This window comes from Rhynchophorus ferrugineus, unplaced genomic scaffold (genome assembly GCF_030347505.1).
Source record: "Rhynchophorus ferrugineus isolate W39M unplaced genomic scaffold, kcgeb_rfMv2 rfM9, whole genome shotgun sequence".
NCBI lineage: Eukaryota > Metazoa > Arthropoda > Insecta > Coleoptera > Curculionidae > Rhynchophorus > Rhynchophorus ferrugineus.
The window spans coordinates 6,516,305-6,528,484 of NW_027472588.1; the positions used below are offsets into that span (position 1 = coordinate 6,516,305).

General features: G+C 34.5%; 4 protein-coding genes across 4 annotated transcripts in view; 2 read left to right on the top strand and 2 right to left on the bottom strand.

Moving 5' to 3' along the window:
- The first annotated feature begins 13 nt into the window (after positions 1-13).
- Positions 14-4,975, top strand: arg (arginase). Its single transcript, XM_076413279.1, has 5 exons — positions 14-223; positions 1,045-1,236; positions 1,290-1,562; positions 3,872-4,033; positions 4,090-4,975. The coding sequence occupies exons 1-5, from the start codon at positions 43-45 to the stop codon at positions 4,338-4,340; spliced, it is 1,059 nt and encodes a 352-aa protein (XP_076269394.1). The 5' UTR covers positions 14-42; the 3' UTR covers positions 4,341-4,975.
- On the bottom strand, positions 4,429-6,817 carry LOC143202005 (FAD-dependent oxidoreductase domain-containing protein 1 homolog). The gene is made up of 7 exons (XM_076413276.1): positions 6,509-6,817; positions 6,190-6,458; positions 5,839-6,061; positions 5,633-5,778; positions 5,332-5,575; positions 4,751-4,865; positions 4,429-4,698 (listed from the first exon to the last, which is right to left on the bottom strand). The coding sequence occupies exons 1-7, from the start codon at positions 6,815-6,817 to the stop codon at positions 4,559-4,561; spliced, it is 1,446 nt and encodes a 481-aa protein (XP_076269391.1). The 3' UTR covers positions 4,429-4,558.
- A 495-nt stretch (positions 6,818-7,312) lies between these two features.
- On the bottom strand, positions 7,313-9,418 carry LOC143202007 (dnaJ homolog subfamily A member 2). The gene is made up of 3 exons (XM_076413278.1): positions 9,259-9,418; positions 8,639-9,106; positions 7,313-8,408 (listed from the first exon to the last, which is right to left on the bottom strand). Exons 1-3 carry the CDS (start codon positions 9,325-9,327, stop codon positions 7,719-7,721), a joined length of 1,227 nt encoding a protein of 408 aa, XP_076269393.1. The 5' UTR covers positions 9,328-9,418; the 3' UTR covers positions 7,313-7,718.
- Positions 9,419-11,088: 1,670 nt separating this feature from the next.
- Positions 11,089-12,180, top strand: part of LOC143201994 (uncharacterized) — a 195,764-nt gene continuing 194,672 nt past the window's right edge. Inside the window, exon 1 of the mRNA XM_076413256.1 lies at positions 11,089-11,205. The gene's annotated coding sequence lies outside the window, so the exon portion shown is untranslated. The remainder of the gene's footprint in view (positions 11,206-12,180) is intronic.

Consider the following 12,180-nt stretch of genomic DNA (forward strand, 5'->3'; position numbering starts at 1 on the left):
TAATAATCGTTCCATCCCAGTCAGTGTATTATCAGCGACAAAATGCCCAACAAGTTGAAGAGCTGCGTCACTTTGGTACGTAGGTACTACAATTCTGCGAGCGATGCCTTGAAAGTCGGAATCCTCGGAGTTCCTTTTGATAAAGGTCAGGCGAAAAAAGGAGTTGGCCATGGACCAGCGGCAATTAGAAAAGCCGGTTTATTGGAACGACTGTCAGATATAGGTAACGTTATATTCATTGTTATTATAAGAGTTATTATGAAAATATTTGGCTCTCATTGAAATATTTTGTATTTTTCTGGAAAGGATGACAATTCTATGACGGAGAAATGTTTGTAAAATCAACAATATTATTTCATAATGTTTTTAATGTCGTGATTTTAAATCGGTTGATTATTTTAAAATGGTATACATTATTTAATAATCCTTATAATTATTATCTTATAATTGATTTTAAAGTCTATTCTAATTTTAATTACGGTAACATTAGACTGACAAGAAACTAATTACGGTTCTGTAGTATATTTTTAAAAATTATAGGCAAGGTTTATATTTATTTTCATTATAAGGGTAGGCTATTTATTGGCTGTCATTCAAAATATTTTGTATTTTTCTGGAAAGGATTACAGCTCTATGAAGGAGAAGTGTTTGTAAAATCAACGGTATATTTCATAATGTTTTTAATGTGATTTTAAAAAGGTTGATTATTTTAAAATGGTGTAAGTAATTTAATGATCCTTATAATTGATTTTAAACTATAATCTAATTTTAATTAACTACTGCCATTAAAAAATGTTGTATTTTTCGAGGAAGAATTAGTTATATTCGAAAATCAACATATATTTCCTAACTTTTAAATTTATTTTCTGTTTTTAAATGTAAATGATTTAGTAATCTTTATAATAATTATGTTACAAATGATTTTGAAGCTCATCCTAATTTTAATTTTATTCATTTCAGTTTAGTAAGGAATTAATTGCGCTTCTGTCTATTGTTTTTAAATAAATTATTATTTATTGAATTACCGTATATATGTATTTATAGAACAAAAATTGGATATCAAAGATTACGGTGATGTAAATTACGAGGTTCCCCAGCAATTAAAGGATCTCGATATACCCAATATTAAGAGTTATGCCGACATAGCGTCATGCAACTATCAGGTATCGAAGAAGGTGCAGGAAATCATAGAAAGCGGCAGGATTTGCGTGACTCTGGGGGGAGATCACTCTTTAGGTAATTAGTTAATCGTCATACCCAATGCTGCATTGTGTCATGAGCGTTTTTAGGTTTAGGAACGGTGGATGGACACATAAAGGCCAAGGACGAGAACCTGTGCGTGCTCTGGATCGACGCACATCCGGATTTAAACACTAACAAGACATCTACTTCTGGAAATGCTCATGGTATGCCATCAGCCCTACTGGCCAAGGAACTTTCAGATTATTGGCCTTACCTCCCTGGCATGGATTGGCAGAAACCTGTCATATCATTGCGAAATATCGCATACATCGGACTAAGATCCGTTGATTCATACGAAAGGCTTATCATAGACAAATTAGGTAACAATTCACGTTAATTATTAAATATCACACCATTTAACAGAAAAATAGGTTAAGCGAAAAAGTAATTCATGTTTTTAACGTTTTAATATAAACTATTATATTATATGGTTATTCACTCGAGACATCTGCATTTTAAGAAGCGAAGAAAAAATGTCTTATTTACGGAATTTAAATGATCTACATGATGAGTTCGAATGAATAGCTTCCAAGATGAGCAGTTCGGATTTTTCTTTTTTGCTTCTGGCTCATCAGAGCTTTCCATAATGAATCAAAGCTTACTTCCAGTTCCTGTTAAAAATCTATTTGTTTTGGATGGTGGTGAACTTCGTATTTCTCTAGAGTTCATTGTAATTTCATTTATCCAAATTGATTCACACCAAAAAGTTAATATTTTTCAAAGTACAAGGCCCACGGGACGTGAGGAACAACAAAATAGTTTTGGCGAACTAGGAGCTCTTGATTAACGTTTATTCTAGACTATTATTTGATTCGATATGCCAGAGACTGATTATTATTTTTGAACAATGTTCTTTAAATTGTTTCCTGTTGTTTTCGAAGGAAATAGACATATATTACGAGCTCAAAGAACTTCAACATGAAAACTTCATCCAAAAAAAGAAAAAAAAACTCAAGATCCACCCAGCCAAGAGTCAATGGATCAAGGATCAAAATAATGAATGAAGAAAACGACGAGGTAATAACGCAAAAAACATCAGCAGTTATGAAAACGCCACTCTAGATCCAGGTCCTTTCAAAAGTCCTCCTCAAGGGAGGCAGAACCCGCACAATCGTCCATCAACCTCGGCCAAACTCGATGGAGGAAAGGCAATACTCTTTCTACTCTTTTGCGCCTCCCAAAGGAAGAACAAAGCTGAAATTATGGATGGGGATTTCATACATCACTTGTAAAGACCTGAGAGAGAAGCACATGATATATAAGGTCTAAGATCTCCTCCACCAAAAAGTCATGGTGGAATCCCAAAGAAGAATCGGGCAGCCGGTACAGTGCTTTAACTGCTAAAATGATGCGTAAAATTCATAAAACCTAAGCCAAATACTGTAACTGTAATAAAGCGCATACTGTAAACTACATCGACTGTGAAATAAGGTCACTTCCAAGCCACATACCACATACCCACAAGCCACATACCCTCGCGAACAAATCTTCCAGTCTTTTCGAATAAAAACTCTGGAAATCACATAAACGCTCATGTTTTCTTATCGTTTCGTCAAAATCCAGTCCATTCTGCAATAAAAATACCAACAGACCAGTTACTAAGGCATAAGTCAGTTTACCCCATCGGAAACAACTGGCAGGCTCTTCCATCTCACAATAGTCATTTTCCTTTCATGACCCTCTTCAATAAATTTTTTGGTCACGCTCAATTCGAGGACACCAGATTCCTACAACCTTCATCTCAGTTCATGCCTAATCCTTCTGGTTTATGACCACCATCAAAGGTCTCTGTCGTTTCTTTCATATTATGATATACATTTGTACTCCAAAAGCCATCGTTCCAAAATGTGGAATTCACCACTAAGCAAGCATTTCCTTGCCACTTGGAAAAAAATTCATATTGAAGCATCTTATATATTTACTTCTCGTCCTGGTCATCTTTATTATACCCTTGACTCTTCTGTATCTTACTTTTATCTCTTTCCACACAATTCCTCCAGTTCCATTTTGTACAGTCCTACTTTAGTTCTGCTTGATATTTCCTTCTTGTCAATGGATTTATTATGAATAGCGAAGTACAAACCCGTGGTTTTTCCAATTCTTGTATTCATTTGATTACCCAGATAATTAAATGCCTTTACTAGTTCAATTTGAATTTTTATTAGTTACGACTCTCTGAAAAGTCGTTATAATTAAGAATAAAAAGTAATAAATAATGTTTGAAATTATAAGTTTTAAAATCTTATGAAATAAAATAGTGACAAAAAATGTTCAACTAAAATTAATTCAAAGTAGTAGAAATTAAAAACAAACGATAACAAATAATGGATTTTCTAAAATGTTATGGTATAATCATTTATTTTTTATTTAAATGTCGATATCATCCTAGATAGCATATGCATTAACATTAGTTCGAATCTTCATTGTATTTTCATTCGCATTAAATATTTTTAGGAAAAGAACGATAAGTCTGAAAAAAATTGTTACTTGAGAGAATAAACATATAATTAGGAAATTCCGCGAACAATAAAGACATAAAAAACTTGGATCACTTTCTCACGCATCTTCGCACCAAACACTACACTATTCACTTGAAAAATTGACATAATTTGATGTTGATATTGATCAGGAATCAACGCGTTTGGGATGGAGGACATCGAGATCCACGGCATCAACACCATCGTCGATATGGCGTTGAACCGAATCGATCCCGTGGGAGAACGATCGATTCACGTCAGCTTCGATATCGACTCCTTGGACTCACTGGAAGCACCCAGTACCGGAACTTCCGGTAAGCTCTCCGATTACCATCCCGATTCTCCGCGGCTTCAGCATTTTCGTTTTCAGTTCGGGGAGGAATGACCCTCCGCGAGGGGATCCACTTAATGGAACTGATATATAGGACGGGCAGATTGGCAGCCTTGGATTTGGTCGAAGTGAATCCCAACATCGGTACCGAGCAGGATGTTAATAGAACCACCGACGCGGCGATCCACATAATCATGGCTGCTTTGGGGCATAGCAGAAGGGGAATACGGCCACGGAACGTGAACACGCTACCCCTACAAACGTTCCCGCCAACCAGACAAGTTATTTAAACGAGCTGGTGACATATTTTTATTTATACAAAAAAAATTATTTTTACTTTTACTCATAAAACATTATTTTCAATTAAAAAACATAATAATCAATCGATAACGTTCACTTTATTTAAACAAATTGGCTTTATAAATAATAATCTTATCTATATCTATGCATATACGTCTAAACCACTTTCTCTAGTCACATAGTAGGAAGCAATCCTCACACTTTTACTTCAAATTATTTGTATTTCATTCATCGGTTCCTGTAATAACAGCCTGTTGAAGCCCAACCTAGTTAGATCTATGGTTTGGAATCGCCCTTTTAATATTAATTCAGCTATGGCCCTTCCTACGGCTGGAGCTTGTTGGATGCCTGAAAGTAATTCATCATTAATCAAAGTAGGCTGCGGGTCTAAAGTATTTACCGTGTCCGCTGAATCCAGTGGCTAAAAAAATATTGCTGTAATATGGATGTGAACCTATAATACCATTTTCATCGAATGTGTTATAATCATAAAACCCACTCCAAGCACTGTTTACCTAAAAAAAATATTTATCAAAGCGTTACAAGATATAGTCGATAGGTAGAAAAATTATTATACTGTTATAAGTATCATTTTAATATACAGCAAAAGAAAGTATTACTAGTATGTTTTTGTTTATTTGTGCTCTTCTCGACCATTATATGCTAATAATACTCTGGAGTAGTCTAAAACATAACTACATGCCTAGTGACCGAAAAGTAATAGGTAACTGGAATTATAACAAAATATTCATAGAGTGGTGTGGACTTCATGTTATTTTGCATTTACCAAGGCTTACTAGATTATTTATTAATTTATTTATATCATAAGATTGTTTTTAAAATTAATAAACAATCTGACAGATAAATAAAATAGAAATAGTAGATATTAAATTATCGCAATATATGTGACGTTAATAAAAATTATAAATATCATGAGAACATTTGAAATACATTCTACATCGCAAAAAATTTTATACTTACTTTTACTGCGTTGAAAACTGGGGCTCTGTTGGCAAGGATCGGCCATAATTTCTGATCGAAAAACTCGTAGTTTACGTCTAGATTGGATGTATCCGGCTCATCTTCTATATCCGGCGAGAGGCCCGCGATGAAATCACCTCCCAAACCGTTTCTTCTGAAATAAGCACCGGTAGGATCTATGGTCATCGGGCTGTTTAAACCAGGTGGTTCTCCCTGGCACCTGAATGAGTACACATATCTTTTCCTGCAACACATTTCCAGATTGGACTAATATCACTAACAAAGATTTTAAATCAACTACCTTCTTTCTACTGGTATAGGAACAGTCAGTATACCCTTGCCAGTGCCAATGTTTAAGCTTTCACCTATTTTTCCAGATTCTGAACCAGCTGCTATTATGCACAATGAAAAGTGCATATTTATCAATTGTCCATTAGCCAATTTAATCTACAAATTGTGATTGAATTAGGACTGTCAATGTTTTTAAAAAACCTGCGAACAACATACCACTACTTCACTGGGACAATGATAATCCTCCTCTGCACCTTGAAAATTGCTGGCTTCTTTCACTTCAAACTTAAAATCTACTGCCTCACCATGAATGTATTGAGCTCCTTTCTCAATAGCTCCCTTTTTTAGTATATGTAACAAAGACCAAGGATCAAACCATCCTTCTTTTTCTAATCCTAAACATCCTAATTCTATACCATCAACATTCATCCATGGAAATCTACGAAACTATTACTAGATCAATATAGCCATCAAACTTATTCATCAATTATCCTTATGTTGAATATCATTATTATTATTATTTGGAAACAAAAATAAATATATTTGCAATAAACAATATATTTATACCTGTCTTTTAATTGATTTGCATTTAAAATAATATTAGAGGCACCCAAGTCTCTTTGTATTTTGCTATTATCTATTAATTGTTCTGCCCCTTCTTCTGAGGCCAAAACTAAATAACCATGAGGAGTAAAATTTACTTCGGCTTCAGGTCCAAACCTCCTCTTTAATGTTCTTATAAACTCAAAACCATATAATGACATTTGAATGTTTTCAGGAAGAGAGAATTGCTGTCTTAGCCCACCAACAGATAAACTTGTGGAGCATTTAGAAAACTAAAAAAATTAATAAAATAACATTTCTTAAAAGGTATATTTTAACTTACTGTCATATCTTTTTCAAGAACGACGAGATTAAATGAGTCAAAGTTTGTTTTTTCTTTTAGCCAATATGCCACCGAACTACCCATGGCACCACCACCAACAACTAGAATGTCTGTATAAGTAGGAATAGTGCTTACTAACTGTGGTCTTCGAAAATTTTTTATTTTACTAAATGTTCTTTGAATATCGCTTGATATTATTCTAAAAGTCCTTTCAATGGGGTTTTCTCGTTTACTTAAACAAACATTTTTATGTAGACTTCTTTTAATTAAGTATGAAACATTATCTTTCAACACAGTCTTGAACAACATAGTGAATGATAACTAAAAAGTAGCACACGTTAAATCAGCATATATATATAGTTTATTTGAAGATAACATTAATTATAAATATTAAAACAAATCCTGATAAAATATCACGTTTTTATAAATAGACCGACAGCTCTCATTGAGTTACAAAAAAGTGAGGTTAAATGGTAAAGGTTATGACAAACTTTATTAAAAGAAATTATCGGCTTTAAAAATAAATTAAATTCAGCAAATGATAATTCCATTCATTGCATTTGTTTTATATCTCAAAGTATAATCATTAATTATTTTAAAAAAATATACAGTAAGAACTTGGTAAATATTTTAAAATATAATATTTCAGTTATATATACTTAACATTTCATCAAAATAACCATTACCATTTACCTAAAGACAGAAAAATCTTAAGTTACCTATTAAACACCAGTTGAGGATGAGAACTTTACACAGTGTAAAATAACTGAAAAAGGTAGGTAATACAAATCAAAACTTTACCAGTTATAAATAAACAACTTTTGAATATTATTTTTATTTAATGTAGCTATACTTTTCGAACACGCTTAATTTAATAGTAATAATAATAATAATAATATACTTACAAAAATAAACATTATAAGTGATGCCAAGTGAAAGTGGGATGTGCTATTAAACAAATTTGCTTAATAGTCGAAAATTTTATAACTAAGGTAAGGAAATACAGCTAGTTAAATGATTAAATATATTGTACACTGAAATTTCCTATGACAAAATACCAAATAAACAAAAATATAAATATATGTTGATCCTCTCTTTTTTCTTAATTTCCTTTGTAGTAAAGTTAAGTCATTTAAGTAAATTATTAATAAAAATTTCCTTATTTAGAAAGAAGCGCAGAACAACAAATACAAAGTTCCCTAAAATACATTTACTGGTGTACACATTGCATTCCAGGACCATGATGCTCCTCCTCGTCACTTGCATAAGCTTCTCCCCTATGACCAGAGTGAGAACTCCTATCATTGGGATCATATTCAGTCAATTCAACTTCCTCAACATCACCCGTGGGCATGTCAAATCCAGGCCTTGGCGGCAAGATAGATTCTAGTTGTTTTAATTGGGGTTCAGGTGCAAAGTGATTTTCAGGAAACACAATGGAGAAAGTGATGTATAAGTTGCCCTTTTCAAAGGGACTCTTATAAACAGGCATTCCTTCCCCATTAACTACTTTGATTTCACCAGGTTTAATCACTTGACCTGCTGGATGTGTAATAATTAGATCACGACTATCAAGATGTTTAACTACTAATGAGAAGCCACACAATGCTTCTGTGAGAGATATCTTGTGAGTCATGTGTAGATTGCAAATATCACTGCGTTCAAACCTCTCATGAGGTTTTTGTTGTAACACAATAACAACATCACCAGGTTCAACATTAGGCTGTTGATCACCTTCACCTCTGAAGATGATCTTCTGATTATCTTTCATGCCTTTATCTACATGAACTTCCAGAATCTTTGTTTCATTGCACACTTTCTTACCCTTACAGGTAGGACAGCGGTCTTTTTCTTTTATAAACTCACCATCTCCACGACAGTCAGTACAACAGGATTGTACCTGTAAATATAAGCTTTTGTTAATCAATTATCACTACATGTATATAATTTCATTAATTTCAGGGCAATAAACCCAAAAAAAGTCAACCTTGACCATCCTTAGCCAGTTAATAGAAAATTAAGTTATAAAAAATGTTAATTTTAGCAAATACTATGCATATAAATTGAAATGCTTGCAAGAATGATAATTTAACAAGCCATAAGAAGTACATTTGATCAAAAGTATAGTACCTGTTGCGCCATACCAGGCCCCAAACTACGATAAGTTACTTTCAGTCCACAGCCATTACATGACCGACATTTCTCAGCTGGTTGTCCATTCTTGCTACCTGTTCCAGTACAACTACTACAAATTACATTCTTGCTAAGTTGTAGTTTTGACGTTCTGCCATTATACATATCCTCCAGTGTAACCTTTAGAGGATGGATGGTATCCTCTCCACGTTGACGTCTTCGCATACCCCCTCCGCCAAATCCACCGAAGCCTCCAAATAATCCTCCGCCGAAGAGGTGAGATAACAGATCGTCACCGAATCCTTCGTGGCCCCCCTCCTGCATTCCCTTAAGTCCAACCCTGTCATATTGCGATCGCTTCTTAGGATCGGATAATACTTCATAGGCATAGCTGATTTCTTTAAATTTGTCACCCGCATCAGGGTTTTTGTCAGGATGGAATTCCTTGGCTAATTTGCGATATTGCTGTAAACATTAAGGAAAATTTATAGAAACGGGCAATTTGCCTCATTGTTTAGCCTTGAAATATAAGTCCAAAAAATGTTCAAACTTCAATACAGTCACATAACAGTTTTAACGAGGTTTATATATATGCACAAATATTTAAAATTACTTACCTTCTTGATTTCATTTTCTGTTGCATTCCTATTTACCCCTAAGATATCATACAATTTATTGTCTGCCATCTTTCTAAACAAGGAATGAAAAGGCAAATATAATGCGTCAAATACTTAACGTCTCTGACAATATGTGAAGTAGGTGGCGCTGCAAATATTAAGGCGTTTTTATGGTACAGTTTCTTAAAAGTTAAAAAATTCTCAAATAATTCTAGGTTGATTAAGATATTTTCCTTCCATCCACTCAAAATATATCGTTATTTTTTCTACTAACTTATTTGGAATTTGTAATTAACACTACTGTTATTGATTTAAAATCTCATTTAATATATGATATGCACTCTTATTACATAATATATTAGGTATTGAAAATATAATGGAAAAACTTGTTCATTAACTGTAGAACACGAGGTATAAGTTGGTGCTGGTAGTTGGAGTATTGACTTATTAGTAATTACTATATAAAGTCATATATTTTTATATGCCGGAAATAATATTATTAAAAAAAGCGCGTTATTTAAACTGACACAGAACCAAGACACTCCTGTTTTTTTATGGATATTGGGTTTGAATTAATCACTTAGCACAATAAATACAAGAACATTAAAGAGGAATTGCAGCATTTAACATTATTAACGTCTATTGATTTTGCGGTGATAAGTAATTTCGGTTTTTCTAAATAGATGGCGTATATATCTAGTGCATTATTCAATGAAGCCATACTAGGACGCTTGAAAAACGAAGTCTAATGCAATGTCGTAAACATTAAAAATGGGATTAATGTTTGATGTGAGTGTTTAAAATTCATGGGGATAAATTCGTTACTAAAATTATTTTCCCTCAACCCTTTACATGTTAATATTGTATATATAAGTATTATTTTGAAATAAAAAAACCTATTTGTATGCATTTCTTATTGTTAATAAATAATATTATTACTAATGATGAATTTTATTTTTCTTGTGTTGTCCCTAAATGATGTCCCTGGTTTCTTGTAAATAATAGGTTTGTGATCTATATACTCACCAATTTTAACACAAATAGTAATTGTATTTTTTTTAAAACTTAATAATGACATTATATTAATGTTGGTTTTGATCATTATATTTTAATACACCAATCATTTTTATATTTGGAACGTTGGTTTCATTTGAATTTTTGAAGTTTACTGTCAGATTAATTCGAGCACGTTTAACTAGTTGCATAATCTTGAAGCCTTAAAGAACGTTTATGTCACTTTTTAGTGTTCAAATTTTTCAAGTATTAGTTTTATTTAATTATTTTAAACACTTTTAAAATATGTGAGTTTTGTAAAACGATATATAAGTATTTAAATTAAGGGATTTTTGACAGAATATACTTTCGGGTTTTGTAATTATGCGTTTGTGACAAAATTCTCGATTTGTATAGTGTTGTTGGATTGACAGTACATTGTCAATTAATTATATAGTGCCCGTATAAATTATTATTGGACATAATGGAAACCAAAAGACCGGTGTCACTTTAATGTCGAAATGGTGTAGTGTTTGGACATGGGTGTTCAATGAGCGTTAGAAGAATCGAATTGCAGTCCTTTTATAGCACATTCGGAAACGCCGTTGACTTTAAACCGAAAACAAACACCTGCAGCTTGCGGGCGTGATAAGAAAGAAACGATGATGAGCGCGCCCGGTGTCGGTGTCGTGTTCTGCTAGTTCTAGGGCCGATCTCGAGCCACGTACCTGCCGACCATCTTGGCCTGGATACCGTCGTCCACAGAGCGACGGAGTGACGCAAGAACATTTGAAGCCGAAGCCAAGCCAGCGAGTGGGAGCAGCGGTTGTTGTGCCGCCAGCCAACTTCGCACATTCGAGAGAACTCGATGACTGTCTAGGTGTCCGTCTCTTTTACGTCGCCTCGACGCCTGGAACTTCTGTGTCTGGATCGGCCACCAATCGACGAGACCCGGTGAGTGATTTTGTTTTTATTACGCGGCGTTGACGACGTGCTGGTCGGCGTCCAGGCCCTATTCGGCCGTTCTGGACGTCATCAGGTCTGTTCCTGGGACCGTTCTTCGTCGGATGGTCGCGTATTGGCCAATTGGGAACGATTTAGATTAGTTTTGGTTAATTGGCGGTGGTGCGGGGTCCTCCTCTGTCGGCGTGGGACGATGTCACGTGGCGTCGGGTTCGAAATATCCGAGTTATTCGTCCTTCCTCGTGTCGGTTGGCACTTCTTCGACGTACGGCCGATAACACCTTATCAGTCGATTGTTTTGAGACTGCGCGTGGTCTGGTGGCGGCTCGTCTGGTGCCGGGGGTCGGGGAGGAGCGGCAACACGAGGATGGACGCGGCCGATGTTGCTGGTTTGGGAAGCGGCCAACGTGCAGCTCGCGTTTCGGTTTTCCGAATGCACAAAGAGCAGTGGCGTCGGCGAGAGCGATAAAATAACAAAATAACGACGATTTCTGGTCGGTGTTTGTTGGCGTCGAGCGTAATCGAACACAACGTTTCTGTAATCAATGTTGGCAATATTATTCAGCATATTAATGTGTTAATTTTTGTTAACACACCCTGTATCTCATGAAGGGAGCCAAACCAGTAAATGTCAGCGAGACCAGATGAATAACACAGCAGTCTAATCAACAAAATGTATAGACAAGAGTCTAGTTCTGGAGAATCCCCGCATGCGCTCAAGGGTTTCGGATTGAAACGTTGCCAGTTGTTGAAAATTATACGAATATTTGAAGAATATAATATATATGGAATAAATTATCTTGAATTCACAAACTAATCTAATGTCATATATGATTTATGACGTCAAAACGGTGCAATGTTGCCGCATCAACTCTGAGTTTTAGTTTATTTTTCTTTGATCTATAACAAAATTATAATCTAAATAAATTATAATAAATTTTATTTTAACATTACAGTACACCCAAT